Raw genomic sequence first — 15,893 nt, 5'->3', positions numbered from 1 at the left:
ATATTAGGGTTGAGAGTGGAAAAAAAGAATCCCACATGGGAATCGAGTGCTTGAGGTGCTACAGATGAGGTAAAGAGCTGCGAATTAAATGTCTGGGCAGGCAAATGCCCTCCAAATCTTGATGAATAGGGAAAAAACCTCCAAAACTTAATCCTGCATGTCATTAATTGCTACAAAACAGAGTAGGACACCTGTACCCAGTGCTGCCTTCCCAGCTATCACGAGGGCTCCAGCAACGGAGACACCTTCCCCGAGATTTCATCCCCCCCGAAGTTTTAAAAGGAATTACCTTGAATTCCTCCGATGAATCCAACTGATGGGCTGGCCAGGAAAGCAGCATTTGCTCCTGCAGGTAGGTCTGGTACATCAGCAGGAAAGGGGAACACAGCTGCCTTCGCTGAGCCCAGCAGCTTCCTCATTCTTTCACAAGAGCCACGGTGGCTGCAGCTGCCTGGCTTTATGAAATTGCTGCCTTTTTGTCCAGCCTTCAATGCAAATAGGACAGGTGAGATAAGATCTGAGCACCGCGGGGCTTGTCCTTTTTTGCTTAAAGCCAGCCTGGGCTTCTGCTGGTGGCAAAGCACTCAAAGGACCTCGTTTAAAAGATAAAAAAAAAAAAGGGGAAAGACAAAGCATTAAAAGCTGCTCCCCTTTCAGCAATGTGTCTCAACGGTTAGTCACAGGGAGCGTTTCCATCAGGTTACAGACTGAGGATACACATTTTGCTTTGTCTTAGGAGGGTGAGGGGAGTACTGCAAGATTAGACTGTATCAGCATATATACGATCAAAGATTGATTATGACATCCAGTTACAAAGAGAAGAACTACGCTTCCTGTGGCTCAGGAGAAACACCAGCTTATATAGCAGCAGTGGCTGACAATCTCACTGAACTAACTTAACAGATAACATCTGCCTCTGGAACAACAGGTTGGATTTGATGAGGTGTTTGTACAAAGCAAGACAACAGTTCTCTTCCTGACTTGCAGAGTCTACTCCACGTTGCCAGAGCGTTGCTGTTTCCAGGATATCTCTTCATACAGCCATGGATGTGTAGTAAAACAGCCACTGGAACGTGTTTATCTCGCTTGGGAGCCAGATACATGTTTTCATTCAACAAGTGAAAACATTTTCCTTTCCTGCAAGCCTGACTCATGCTTAGGAAAGGCTATTGACTAAGTGCCAATCCCTTTTGTCGTGCCCATCACACCTTAACACCCCACGGCAGGGAGACAAACCCAACCCTTGGGTTCAAACCTTCATCTCCTCCTTGGACAGGGAACCTCAGAGCTCGCCTCGTGGCTTTGTGGGATCCGAGCTGCAGGAGCTCCACAGCAGGATCTGACTGGAGGCATCCCGGGTCTACTCACTGCTTCAGAACGGGATTTTAGCCTTGGCCCATCTCTTGCTAAGACCAAGAGTAAAACTTGGGCTTATTTAAACAGAAGCAGAGGTAGACCAAGAGGTTTTGACAATCCCATCCACCATGGTTTAAAATAAGAACACTAAGGAAAAAGCAGGAACTTGCAGAGAGGCAGATCATTTGATGGACATTTGGATCTTCCTTGTAAAAATATTTTTGGGTAGGCAGAGAAGGAAATCTAGAGAAACTGTTGCAGGTTGAGGCTATGTTTAACTACAGATTGACAAACCACCATGAGCAGTAAGGCAACAAGTCTTACAGAGAACTGTACTAATCTGATACACGGCTTCATTGTCCAGTAAACTTATTCTTAGAAACAAACATTAATTAGAAAAATAGACAGAAGCTGAACTAGACTATATCTAGGCTCCTTGATTCAAGGTACTCAGATTGCTTGCCTTCAGCTTGGAGGGACATATTTTAGACCCACTTACACAGACACCATATGAACCAGCTGTAAATGGGATCTGTTTATAAAACCCCAAAAGACTGTATAATATTCTTTCACAGACTCAAACTGTTTTAGAACTGTCATTCAAACTCCTTAGTGCACTTCCAGTCCTTTTTACAAATCATTAGGTGAATATTTGTTTTTACCTTGGGTTTAACATTTTCCAGCAATAACTGTGGTTGTTGTACGCTCACAGAGAGCAGGAATCACCGCAGCATTTGGGAATGCTGCTTTAACACGTTCTCATGGTAAACTACTGCAAAACAGGTGACACGTGAGCACGGTACATTGTCCTCAGCAGTTCGCATTTTACTGTGCCGACAGAATTACAGTTCCAAACCAGGCCAAAAAGAAACCGTTAACTTTACATTTTATGTATTTGACCTTAAAATTTCTCATCTGAGGACACGACTGGTTTTTTTGAAAGGTATTTCCACAAATTGTTAAAAAGTAATCTCTCTAAAGATTAGAAAAGCTTAATCAAAACTTTGTCATATGAACAGTAGGGACAAGCAGAAGTAGTTCTGTTTTTGAAGGAATAGTAACATTCACTACAACTGGGAAGGCGTCCACGAGGACAGCAGGAACTGACAGTTTGCAGCTCTTCCAAGGAATCTCACAAAAAAGATTCAACGGCTTACGGACACATCACTCTGCCACGTGACATGCCACTCCTTTTTAATCAGTCAGGTTTCCACACAAGGTACTGAATATTATTCCATTTACATTCAAAAATAGCATTTTTCTCTCTTCAGTACACAGTGGGGATGCCCGTAAATGAGTCAGTAGAAACCCCTCTAACACAGGTGGAGGACAGCTTTGTTGATCTCTGGGTTTGTCCAGTCGTTCCGGATATCATCCAGGTGATTATCAAAATCTACAAGCGTCTCGTAGGACTTGCTGTCCAAGAGAGATGCAGCGATTCTCTGGGCTTCAGTCCAGTCTTCACAAAAATCACTAGGATGTAAAATAACCAGGAATTAAAAGTAATCACAAAGAAAATCACCGCCGCCTCCTCCACTCTGGAAATTAAGCCACACTCTCTGCGGCATGGTTATGGTGGTCACACCACTGCCTGGCTGCACAAACTGGCTGTTCTCTCTTACTACAGCAAAAAACCCACCTTTAAAATCAGTCAGCTACACCCACTGCCCTTACCGTGTCACTCAGCTACAATCAAAGTTTTGCTCCTGTCTTTCCTTACTACCCGAACACAAATAAACTCTGAAGTTTACTCACACGTGTGGGTCCTTGCACCTCCACTTGTTCTCATGAAGCTCATACACATGGATGGCAGGCTCTACACACTCCATCGTAAACTTGGAGTTATCAACCTGTCGTGCAACAGAAAAACACCACCTTAGTCTCCTCCTCAAGATCCCAAGTAAAGAGAAGAAATAAAAAACAAAGTCAGTTTTTAGCAATGGGGCACCTTATACTAACTCATCCACTGTTCTACTTTCAAATGAGCAAAATTTTACACGTTCAAACTGCCAACACCCTTTGTCACTGCAGCAAGGAGGCAAAGCAGCCTTTGTTTCATAAAAGACAAGAGTTTAAGTCACAGAAGGGGGTCCGAAGTCATGAACATATGACTTCACTCAAGCCTTGCAAGCAGAGAAGGCCTCCACTTCCTCCGAGATGGCAGAGTTAACCACAGGCTCTGCAGTCTTTACTAGGAACTTCACTGCTACAGGTCACTGCAACTCTTCCCCAGAGCATTTGGAGGGAAAGAGAAAACGACTTACTTCAATATTAAAGGATCTAGAGAGTAGCATTTAAATGGCTAGTCCAACGCCATGGTCATAACATTAACACCAGAGAAAGGGAGAGGGATGAAGTCATTTACCATGATGAGTGCTGTATCGTTGAAGCCCTCTGCAATTCTGGAGGCCACCTTTTCTGCAACCTGGTTTGGGCTGCAGCAGAAGGTAAAGGTAACTGTGTTAGGTGAACCATGACATTTTAGCTGAAACCAGCAGGAAATATGCTTAAAGAGATGTGAAAATTACACAGCCTGCTTACAAACAGGAAGAAGATATCAAGCTGATGCTACACCTGATTGAAGTCAAAAGGCCCAGAAAACCCCAGCTCCTCTCTCCAGCACACTATCTGGATCTCAGCTACGCTCAGGCAGTGAGTTTGGAACAGCAAAACGCTCACTGCAGACTTTATGTGGAATAAACATTTTGCAGCCTCCTACCTTCTTCCACCAGACCAAAGACCTTTGCCCTGCCAGGCATCTAAAAAAGAAACTGAGTTTGCTCCCCAGTCTGCATTTGAACCCACTCACTGCCCAGCTTCTCTACCAAAACCAGATAATCTTTTAAAGGAAAACCTTTACCGTGTTTCAAAGACGACAATCTCTATGTGGTGCCAATTACCTTCAGAAATGAAACTGGAGTTTAAAAAAAACCCCAAGCCTGTGAGATTCTTTCAAACCTCAAACAGAACAAAAATGTCTCCAGCAGATTTATTTCCCTTGTAAGGAAAGGACAAATAATGCCCTTATCCCTGTTAGATACCTTAGCAGTCACAAGTATTACTTAAAAAACATACTTGAGACTGAAGGATATTAACAAAATAACTGGAACATAGCGTAATGCTTAAAAAAAGCTATTCATATTTATTTTAAATGCAAGTATAATGTACTCTCATTAGTCCTGATACTGGATTTGTCCAATAGATACAGGGGAAAATATTTGATACTCGTATCTAAAACTATATTGTGGCTCCACAGGAAGGCCCCTTTATTGCTTATTGAGTAATTCGAGTTAGCTAGCAGGGAAAAAAAAATTACTAATCCTGGAGAAAATAAGTGAAAAGAGATACTGCTGCTTGACTGATATCATCTTCCATTTCAAGAGCATTCTTTTACCACTTAAGAAAACGCTTCAATAAAACTCAGAGACAATTAAGTAGTTTAGTAAGAATTAGGTCACCTCTGAAAGACCTTCCAAAAGATACTCGGAGCCATTCGAGTTTACAAGATATGTATTGCACAAGCAAATGCGCCTGCAAATTTTGGCTATTTCCCTGACAACTGTAATTAAACTGGTTGGCAGTCGTTCAAAAACTGGCCTTTTATAGTATCCACTAAAGAGGAGTGATTCTGAAAAGACTGGGGTTTCTGCACCTGAACAAAGGCCATATCCACCAGCACCACAAAGACAATGTGAAACCAGATGACAGTTGTCAAAGTTAATCAACATGCATGATTTATGTCGATGATTTTTGTTGGCAGAGTACAAAGTACAACAGAAAAGAGCAAACAGAAGGAAATATTGCACCAACACACCTGGCATCTTTCACGCGTTCATTTGCCTGGTAATATCCAGCTATCACGTAGCTATTCTCTTTGCACCAAGAGTCAATCTGAAAAAGTAATTGGAACAATTAAGCCCAGGAAAAGAAAGAAAAAACCCCACAGAACACGGAAATCTCATGTCTGTCCTGCAAATAAAACAGTAATTGAAGCATTACAGTATCTTTGCCAACTGCTTCTTTAAATATATATGTATTTATATATATATTTATGTGTGCACTCATGCACAGAGTTTGGCTAATTTAACTAGATCAGAGAAACCAAACTGAACATTTGGAGAATGATGGAAAACATTCACGAAATGGATCAAAAGAGCAAGAAGGTGTCCCAGTCAAAGCCTGGCCTAAATTTGAATGACAGGACTAGTAAAGAGCTGCCGAAGCAGCGCTGTCTGGGAGAGGAGTCTATGTCTTACCTATCACTGTTTGTGGCTATTTTCTGTTAGTGTTCATTTGACAGAAGTTAGAAAACATCCAGCACGTGGAGGTGTGACTGTACTGTCATTTCAAAAACAGCTTGTTGATTTTATTTCTAATGTAACATTTCCAGGTTAAAGTGTAAGCATTTTTTGCCTTAACAAATAAAGTTTGGAAGTGCAAGGTAAATGCAAGGCAGAAAAAGTTTGTCCCATTTATCATTTTTTCAATCCGCTTTGTTACAAAAAGGCTTTTGTGATAAAATTGTTCTGAGAGTTCACCTGCAAGGGTAACTAACCACTGGAGCAAGTTATCAAACCATGTGGGTGGATTCTCCACTCTTTAAAAATCTTTCAATCAAAACTGAACACTTTTCTAAAAATACTCTCCAGCTCAGCCACAAGATCAGGGCTCGATGACAGAGCTATCGGTGTAAATTCTCTCATCTCTGTTATAGACACGGTCAGTCCAGGCAGCTTCTCCTTATCTAACACCTGTATGTAAATGCTTAAACATAAGCATTTCTTTGCATACAATTTACACAGCTTTTGATTTACACAAGTGCAAAAGTTTATGTAGTTTTGTAGGGATTTTTTTTTTTTTTTAAAGTGCAGTTTCAGCATGCACACGCTGCTGTTCTTTCTGCTTTATGCTGGATCTGAATTTCTCCTGCTGAGCCTGTCTTGCTTTGAAAATACATATATATATATATATGATGTTTCTCCTTATAATTGAGGATATCAAGTCAGCATAATACAGAGTCCTGAAAGACAGAAGGGAAGAAAGCAGCTAGAATCTTCCTTTGCAGTCCCTAGAGAGCATGCATCAAAAAAACCTGAACAGCTACATTAAAACCGACTCCAAAAATATATCTGATGCTGACCTGTCGCATCCTGTAAGTCAAATCAATCTCTTTTTTAGCAATAATTATAGTATTAGACTGCATAAACAAGCAAACAAACAAAAAAAGACGTGAATAATCCTTCCTCTACAAGGGATAACGTGGATTTACGTGATAAAAAAAAAAAAAAAAAGCTGTGTAGTCCTGCTATAGCTGAGGACCAACTGCTGTTTCAATTACAAACCCATTGTAATGGGTTTTGTAATTGAAACACCAGACTATGGTTTTAATTGTTAGTGGCTTGAAAGCTTGGCATTAAAGGCAGAAGCCCAGACACTAAAATTAATAATAACTTAAAAAAAAAGTCCAGCAATTTAAAAATTAAAAACCTTAGTTCTAAATCAATTTTTGTTGCGTACCAAAAGTGGGTTTTTTTTTAAAAAAGAGAGTATGATTTTTAAGTTCTCAGTTCCCTAAGTGGTAATTAAAAACTGCTTCCATAAAAAAAAAAAAAAAATATCTATTTTTGGATTTAAAGCTGTTTCCACCTGCAATTTCCAAATGCTCTCTAACCACGGCACTGCCACCACAGGTAGCCTTAGCATCAATTAGCCCCTGATATTTTTAGTCATGTCCAGCCCTGACAAGGACAAGCCAACGGGGGAGAAATCGAGTCTCGCTTCCACATGGCGCATGTCCCCCCTGAAAAAAAAAAAATCAAAAGTGGGCTGTGCTCCGACCCGCTGCAGTCCCCAAAGGCGGGTGGCAGGGTGTTAGAAGAGCCCTGGGAGGAGAAAGGCTGTAACCTACTGCCATCTGACCGCTGTTCCAGGCGGTGGGGAGCCAGCCATGCGAACAGAGGGGGAAGTGCCTCTTGGTTGGTTTGTTTTTTTTTTTTTTTTCAGAAGGTGCGGTTGCAAAACCACATCAATTAGCTGAGAAATTCAAAGGCACAAAAAACCCCCATGTGAAACTTAATTCACTTTTTCTTTAATGACTCCGTTTTTGAAAGGGATTTCAAACTGACACGCCAAAGCGCAAATTAAATGCACGCGCTTCTGCTTTCTCCCCTCCAGAGCTACAAACCTTCGAGCACTGCTGCGTGTTTAATAAAATCTAATTTCATTGATTCTTTGTACCCAGGCTGCTGCTAAAGCACCGCTCCCAATTTTTAGAAGTTACCACGTGGACGAGCCCGTTTGAAAGTGTACCCTCTATTTTCAGATTAAATCTGGAGACTGTTGCTCCCATTTGATGTTCTGGGATAATTCAGGTCAGAGAAGAGGAGGTGAAACTCGTGGGGCTGGTTCTAGGAAACCCTCACACGTACGACCAGTCCACGGGCCTGACCAAGAATCAAACAGTAACTGAACTCGAAGAGAAACAGATCCCGTCAAAACCTGCCAAAGCTTCGCAATCCCTCAGAAACAGAGGCACTTCGTTACAAACACCGAGTTTCAACCACGCTAATCTCACTGATTTATTCAGTAACCGTGCGTTATGTTGCACAGCACAGGCGAGAGCGCCCTCCTTTTAAACCTTACAACAATAAAATCCAATTTTCATAGCTGCCGTGCCAGTATTTATTGACACCTTTGCCTTTGTTTAAACAAAGAACAGGAGCAAAAGGCCTTGGGCTCTTGTCAAGCGCTGTGTTTTAAAGCTGCCAAGTATCACAGGAGTCATCAAATGTGACTGCAAACCACAATACGCCTCAGCAAGTCCTAATTAATGTGGGAAATGCCAGGGGTTTCCAATCTTTAACTTTCTGTATCAAAACCCAAGAGCAAATACGTAAGACACTGCCATCTCTTCGGTTCCATAATGATGTGCTTACTGTAGATGTAGCAAGATATTTCAGATGTTGCAAGAAACAGGATTTATTTCCTAATAATCTGATCCTGTAGCAAGATCCACACTAGAAAACTACACCAAAGGCCTGAAGTTCACAAAAATTCACTGCCACCAATCCTGTAGAAAGACATCTAAGCCTGATTTAAAGACAAACCCTACACATACTTTCTACTATACGTGTTATTCTGTACTTCACCAGAAACTTCCACTTACTCATTCACAGAGGAAAAACAAATTACCCTCGTTCAAAAAGGTAAAGTCAAGCCCTGCCTACATTAAAGCAATTATAGACAGTATTATTACATTTCCCAAGCAGCAGCATGAGGAAAACCGTAAGCAGAAAATGACTACACTACCAGCATACATTTCTGTGTTACTACTACACTGTTACACTGGTGTAAACATATTTAAGACTGACAAATTTTGCGTGCTCCACAGCTCTATGGCAAACCTAACCGGCCAGGGCTCAGGCTCTGTCCCCGTTCCTGTGCCTCTGGCTACATTTCATCACATCCAGGCTTCAAAAATATCTCAACATTCCCACAGCGTCGTGTTAACAGGAGAAAAATGGAATTTATTTACAAATAAGTAATTTTTGATGAAGCAATCTATTAAACTGAGGGGAATGCGTAGGCCAAGAAGTCTAGGAGAATCGGAAATTAGTTATTTTCACAGATATCAAAAACAGATGGGTTTTCTCCTGCTAATAATGACAAGTCTTAAAATGGATAGAAAAGTCCGGAGCCCAAATCACACCCGGATCTCACTTTAGTGGTGGCTACGCCTACCGTGAAAGCACTTCTTTGCCTCCAGATTTGCACCTGCCCACCCTAATTCCCTATTACAATAAAATCCAAACATGTTTTGTTCCCTCCGTCTTCTGGTTTTGACAAAGGGACTCTCCAAAAATGCCTGGCGGAACGGAGCTGTGGCCCAGTGCAGGATGGCTCCTGGTTTTCAGGACCAGGGGGTTTGAGACCGGAAAGCCCCAGCCCTACGGTCCTGACATGGTTCTTGTCCTGCCTATATGACAACAGGGGGAAAAAACAGATTATCCCACGATGACTTACTACAAGGCTCTTCCACAGCAGTGAGCAAGGGAGGGGATATGGTAACAAGGAGCGCTTGGCTGCCCCCGGCTATCCCATGGTTAACTAAACAACGGCGAGCTTGCAAGATACCAAGTGAGATTTCAAACCCAAGCCAGACTTGCAGTATGAAAAGACATCATTTTTTTTCCTATTTAGGTTAATGACTTCCATAAAAGGGGAAAGTACACCAAATTGAATTAAGAAATACATACTTGTGTGCATCTATAAACTCCCATTTGGAGACAAGCATACCCTTTACCAATTAGCTGATAATGCTTTGAAGTGCCTTAAAGGTAAGCTTAGAAAAGCTTTTTCTGCCGTAGAATAAGAACATTCCCTCTGGGATTTATTCAGGGATAATGACACCAATATAAAGAGCAGTTTCTCTGCACTGAAAAAGAAATTAGACAAAGCTACGAGGCTCCGTAGTTTTCTGCTGCTTTACCAGCGGAAAGCTGTACAGCAGATGGGCCTCGGGGGGTTTTCCAGTCTAGAAACACTCCGCTTACCCCACAGATTTGGCTGCCGCTAGCGCAGGGGACTTTGGGCGCTGGCGAGTCCCCTCAGCACCAGCCCTTCCTCGCCCCGGTCGCACCCCCGGAGTTCAGCCGGGACCTGGAGACGACACCCTCCCCCCGGGCACGCCAGTCCCTCGCTCCCAGGCCCAGGGTCTTACCAGGGTGAGGGCCACCTCCAGCATGGGCGCCAGGGCCAGGGTGCCGTGGAAGAGCGGGATGCAGTCGACGAAGAGCGAGGGGGGCCCGGCCTGGTCGCGGCGCGGGGCGCCCGACGGCCGCTCGGCCACCAGCAGCCCGTTGACGGCGCAGTGCGGGTACTTGGCGCTGTGCAGCACCATTTTGCAATAAGCCTGCGTGGTCAGCTTCATCCTGCCACGGCAGACAGCCCCGCGGCCGCCACCGCGTCCCGGCCCCGCCGCCTCCCCTCAGACCACCCGCCGCCAACTGTCGCCAAACGCCGCCAAGCGCCGCCGGCGCTGTCGTAAAAATCGAGGCGGAGGTGGGGCGGGATGGTCCTCCCGCATCCCGTCAGCCCCGCGGGCAGGGGCCGCTCCTTTGCGGCTTCTCGCTGGCTTGCGTCTCCCGGCGTGCACCGCGCTTCCGCTCGGCGGCTCCTTCCGGTCGCAGCCCGGCGTAGAGGACGGTCGCCAGGTCGTCGGGCCGCGGCGGGCGGTGGGGCCGGGGGGAGAGTCGGGGGCTGCTCGCTCCTCGCTGCTGGCAGGGCGGACCCTCCCCGTCCCCTCCACCCGCCCCGGGGGATGGCGGGCGGCCGCGGCAGCTCGGGTTAGGGGTGGGGAGGAGGGGGAAGGCGGGAGTGATGGGGGAGCGCTGCGGCCTCCCCATCCCGTTGAAGGGGCTGCGGCGTTGCCCCGGGTCGGTGCGGCGTCCTCTCGCCGGTGTCGTGTTCTGGCGGGCGGGCGGGAGGCATCACCGCCGCGGGTGATACGGTGGGGGGCGCCTCCTGGCGCCGTGAGGCCCGCCCCAAGGTCAGGCGTGGGCCGCCGGTTCCGCGCTCGCCTCGCGGGGGTGGTTCGTGGGGTTTTTAGCTGAGACCGGGGGCCTGTGAGAAGCCCGTATCCTCACTGCTCCCGGTGAGTCTTTGCGTGGGAGCCCGGGGCTGTGGGAGAAACCGTTAGCTGAGCGTCATTTCTTCAGTGGGTGTGAGATGCACTTAGATTTGGCTCGCTTGGGGCTCCTGGCTTGTGCCCAGTAACGATTTGTTACCAAGCAAAAGCATCCCAGAAAGCCGTCTGGAACAAGGGGATGCCTTTGCCTTCAAATACAGGAGGCTGTGGAGAAAAAACAGGGAGAGGAAGACCCATCCAAGTTGCTCTAGTCGGGGAATATCCCTGAGAAGCCCAGAGTGATTCAGTGTGATGTGCTGCTCTTTGGAGAAGGGACAGGAAGTCTCTAGCCTGCTTTTCTTTTTTGTAAACTAGTGGAAAATGGTATTATTTCACCTTTGTATTTGGTGTCTTCTCCTGACACTGACTTGCCTGCTGTTGTTTTGTGCCCACAGGATGTTGGCTTCAAGGGTGTTCAGCCTCGTTGGGAAGAGAGCCATTTCCACCTCCATCTGCGTGAGAGCGCACGGGCATGGTAGGTGGCAACTGCTTCGGTGTTTTAATAAGGATGATGAAACAAGCACATTAGAGGGAGAACACAAAAAGCTGCTGCTGGGGTTTGGGTAAGGAAAAAACTGGGATTGAGGAAGGTTGGCGAGGCTGGTGGCAGGAGATCTGAGCGGCCTGTGCCAGCAGATGGCATTGCCGAGGTGCAGGCAGGGCTGACTGCCTCTGGGGAGGCGGCAGGAGTTGAGGGCTAGGCAGAAACTAGGATGGAAAAGGTGTAGAGGACTTCTAGGTATTTTGTAGGAGAGGTGAGCAGTAGGTGACCAAACGGGTAGAGTACATTTATTTAAAAAAAAAATAATCAGAATTTCCTAAGCTCATTGATGATAAAAACTATCCAAAACTCCTAACACGAGTGGCCATGAGGAATAACTTGTCACAGAAAGTATATGTGGCACAGAATGTTAGCTGGAAGCAGAGGTGCCTGAGTAATTTTGGATGTTACCTTTTATGCAGATCCCTTTCTGCTTTGTTCTTGCGCTCTTAAATATCTCCCATTTTAAGTGCTTCATCTGGAAGTCTTCTCGTGGATTCCATAACTGTCATCCCTTTTTTGACGGAGCTGTTGTTTTTCTGTATTGTAACCAGTAAGAGATGTTTGCGCAGGAGTCAGAAGCTTGAATGGGTGTGTCTTCTGTTCCCATGTGCAGCTGGTGTTGTCAAAGCAGAGGATTTCAGCCTCCCAGCCTATGTCAACCGTCGTGACGTTCCCCTGCCTGAAGTGGCCTTTGTAAAGGATCTCTCTGCTCAGCAGAAGGCGCTGAAAGAGAAGGAAAAGGCGTCTTGGACTGCTCTGTCCGTCGATGAGAAAGTTGAATGTAGGTAGTGGGGGCTTTAAATAACCTTAGCAGCTAGCAAGGACGTGATCTGATCTGTTGCATGTTCATTATTGATGATTTTTACTAGAAAAAACACCTCAGACAGTGCCTGTTCGGGCAGCTGTTAAACCCGTCTCTTTCCAGTGGCTCTGCGTGAGCTGTGAAGGAGCTTCATTAATTATGATGGAGCTCCTTGTGTATATGTGAGTGGAGATCAGTGGTTTGTGTTCCTGGGATCTGTGGTGCTGTTCTGAAAGTTAGAAGCACCTGCTGTGGTGTCTGTTACATGCCTGAGGTCAAGCTCAGCAATTTCTTCCTCTTGCAGAAAACCGTAATTATATTTGTTTCTTGATTCCCATCTGCTTTCAACAAGCTGGGAAAAAAAAAAAATCTTTTCATTACAGCAATATGCAGTTGTTAGTCTAGCTGAGTAAAATGAACCCTGTGTATTTGAATGTTAATGACCACGGACCTTAGCATCACCAAATTTCATCTAATTAAAGAGGTGGTTTGACTTGCAAATAAAACTGCATCATCTTTTCTAACTGCTGTCACAGTATGAAAGTGCTCTGTCCACCTGTGTCAAAGTGAGAAGGTTTAAAACTCTTTTGGGAACTGCTCAAATGTTCATAAACACTCTGCAAATCTAATGCTGTTTTGAAATTCAAAATCTTGTGGGCTTTAGTGGCAAAGCTGAGAGAAGCCTTTTGAGATACAAGTTCAAATTATTTGTGCTAGGAAGCTTTATGGCCAGTAACCGCCCTGGGGATTGGAGGGAAGGAAGGAGAGCACCATTTCTCCTTCTGTCAGGCCTTTCCCTTTCAGTCAGCTTTAGGCTTTGGTCACCTCCCTCTGGAGAGTGGCGTGTTGCCTGCAAGTCGCAGGAAAAGTAAAAGAAATTATTTGATGCTTTTTTTTTTTTTTTTTCCCCCAGTGTATCGTATCAAATTTAACGAGAGCTACGCAGAAATGAACAGAGGATCAAACGAATGGAAGACCGTCCTGGGTGGAGTACTGTTCTTTCTTGGTGTAACTGGTCTCATCCTCATTTGGCAGAAACATTATAGTAAGTAAATGCCATAGAGTGGTAAGTTAAGCGCAAGATCAAGTGATACATGATGGGAAATGAGAGAATTCTCTGTGAACTGCTCTGGGGATCGGAATGGTGTATTGAACAGCCGTTCTGGTGACCTGTTGGTTCATCTCTGAAAACTCAATTCTGGAGTTGTAATTTCGGGGAGATCAGCGGATGCGTAGCGTAAATATTCAGGAAGCTGACTCGTAGAAAGGTGAAAGGTGGTGGAGAGAGCTTTGTTGGGAGGAAAGGGAGGGGAAAGAGTGGTGATGCTACTGATCCCAGAGCTTCTCCTCCCTGGGAAATCTGCTATCGCAAAAGCTTATTGCCACCTCGGTAGTAAACATTTGGGTTTCTGCCATGTTTGGCTTCCTTCCCAGCTAAGGATCCTACCTCGAGGGAGCCCTCCAGCTGCCGTGCGGCAACGCACGCAGTTAAATGAGCTGCTCTCTGTCATCTACCCGCGGTGAAAGTTTAGGAGAAAGCTGTTTTGGTACGAGCCTTTACTGATGAACGAAACGGCTAAAGAATCGACGTGGGAATCTGGTCGGAGCTGAACGCCTCTGAAATCAGATGTAGGGAAGATGATAGCGGGCGTGGGCTCCGCACTGATGGCTTCAGGGAGGGGGAAAAAGCTTTTTTGTTAGTGAAACTTGTACCTCGGTTCCCAAGTTGCTGGTTTTGTACAGCAAAACTGAGGTTCAATGAGTTTCACTAAGGCCAAATGCCGGGTGCTGCACTTGGGCCACAACAACCCCCAGCAGCGCTACAGGCTTGGGGAGGAGTGGCTGGAGAGCTGCCAGTCAGAGAGGGACCTGGGGAGTGATTGATAACGAGCCAGCAGTGTGCCCAGGTGGCCAATGGCATCCTGGCTTGTAATCAGCACTAGCGTGGCCAGCAGGGACAGGGAAGGGATCTGACCCCTGTGCTTGGCACTGGTGAGGCCGCCCCTCAATGAGTGGGTTCAGTTTTGGGCCCCTCGCTCCAAAAAGGCCATTGAATGGCTCGAGCGTGTCCAGAGAAGGGCAACGGAGCTGGTGCAGGGTCTGGAGCACAGGTGTGATGGGGAGCGGCTGAGGGAACTGGGGGGGTTTAGTCTGGAGAAGAGGAGGCTGAGGGGAGACCTCATGGCCCTCTGCAACTGCCTGAAAGGAGGGTGCAGAGAGGGGGGTTGAGTCTCTTGAGCCAAGGAACCAGCGCCAGGCCAAGAGGGAATGGCCTCAAGCTGCGCCAGGGCAGGGTCAGACTGGCTCTTAGGAAGGATTTCTTTGCAGAAGGGGTTGTTGGGCGTTGGAATGGGCTGCCCAGGGCAGAGGGGGAGTCCCCATCCCTGGAGGGGTTGAAGAGTTGGCTTGACCCAGCGCTGAGGGATCTGGTGGAGTTGGGAACGGTCAGGGTGAGGTTAATGGTTGGACTGGAGGAGCTTCAAGGGCTTTTCCAACCTTGAGGATTCTGGGATTCTGTGATGTAATGCCGCCTGCTTTTGACTTGCAGTGTACGGCCCTATTCCACACACCTTCTCTGACGAGTGGGTGTCGATGCAGACGAAGAGAATGTTGGACATGCGGATTAACCCCGTGGAGGGCATCTCCTCCCAGTGGGATTACGAGAAGAATGAATGGAAGAAATGAAGCAACTCAGTGGAACCTGCTCTGCTTGAATACGAAATGATTCCATCACCTGTGTGTGACCTCGTTGCTTATGTACTGGAACAACCTCTCCACCTACATAGATGCTAATAAATGTCTGGTTAACTTGAAAGTTTCCTTTTATTTTTTTTGTTTTATTTATTGTTTGTTGTGCTGGTAATCTGTAGCGCAAGCTGAGGGGTAGAGCTTTCCCAGATAATCTTGTCATGGTTGGTATCTGATCGGTTTGAGGGAACGTTTCTGGGGCACAGCCAGCCATCCTGCTGTGCCAAGCTGAGTTACACGTAAGATAAGCAGATCCCAGCTCCTGCGGGGGCTCGGCATCCCATAACCACTCCAAAAATAGCACGTCAGTGCTCCAAAAGGCAGCGGGACGAGTCAACCTGCGCTGGTTGTGTGGCGGAGGTGAATGCTGTTCAGTGCCTCTTGTGTGAGGTGACTGGAGGGGATCGCTGCAGCGGGGAGGGGAAAAGAAATGCTGCATTTAGTGGGAGCATCTCGGGGCTTTTATTAAACGCAGCGGTCTGAAATTCTGTTCGTGGTTTAACATTTTCAGGGCCTGAGCTGAGAAAGCTGCTGCCTTTGATCCGCCTGTAGCTGCCGAATCTCTGTGTGATCTGTGTCCCCAAGGCTTTCTGCAGGCAAACTTCTGCCTTCGGTTTAAAAACGCCCCTCTGAAGGCTAAAACAAGCTTCGAGTTCAGTTTGCTCTTTTCCTGGTGACAGCACTGGCATGGTTTTAAATCCATGCATGCGTTTAACAGCCGTGGTGGAAAGCCTGGGGGGTCTCGGCCACTTGTAATG

General features: G+C 46.2%; 2 protein-coding genes across 2 annotated transcripts; one reads left to right on the top strand and one right to left on the bottom strand.

Annotated features, from left to right (window-relative positions):
* Positions 1–2,158: 2,158 nt before the first annotated feature.
* On the bottom strand, positions 2,159–10,378 carry EMC8 (ER membrane protein complex subunit 8). Its single transcript, XM_074881278.1, has 5 exons — positions 10,076–10,378; positions 5,171–5,247; positions 3,722–3,791; positions 3,112–3,206; positions 2,159–2,829 (listed from the first exon to the last, which is right to left on the bottom strand). Exons 1-5 carry the CDS (start codon positions 10,283–10,285, stop codon positions 2,670–2,672), a joined length of 612 nt encoding a protein of 203 aa, XP_074737379.1. The 5' UTR covers positions 10,286–10,378; the 3' UTR covers positions 2,159–2,669.
* A 76-nt stretch (positions 10,379–10,454) lies between these two features.
* On the top strand, positions 10,455–15,202 carry COX4I1 (cytochrome c oxidase subunit 4I1). The gene is made up of 5 exons (XM_074881280.1): positions 10,455–10,568; positions 11,437–11,516; positions 12,199–12,366; positions 13,301–13,432; positions 14,936–15,202. Exons 2-5 carry the CDS (start codon positions 11,438–11,440, stop codon positions 15,070–15,072), a joined length of 516 nt encoding a protein of 171 aa, XP_074737381.1. The 5' UTR covers positions 10,455–10,568; position 11,437; the 3' UTR covers positions 15,073–15,202.
* Positions 15,203–15,893: the final 691 nt, after the last annotated feature.

This window comes from Strix uralensis, chromosome 12 (genome assembly GCF_047716275.1).
Source record: "Strix uralensis isolate ZFMK-TIS-50842 chromosome 12, bStrUra1, whole genome shotgun sequence".
Lineage (NCBI taxonomy): Eukaryota > Metazoa > Chordata > Aves > Strigiformes > Strigidae > Strix > Strix uralensis.
Note: the sequence above shows the minus strand (reverse complement) of the source record. Positions and strands in the feature narration are given on the sequence as shown.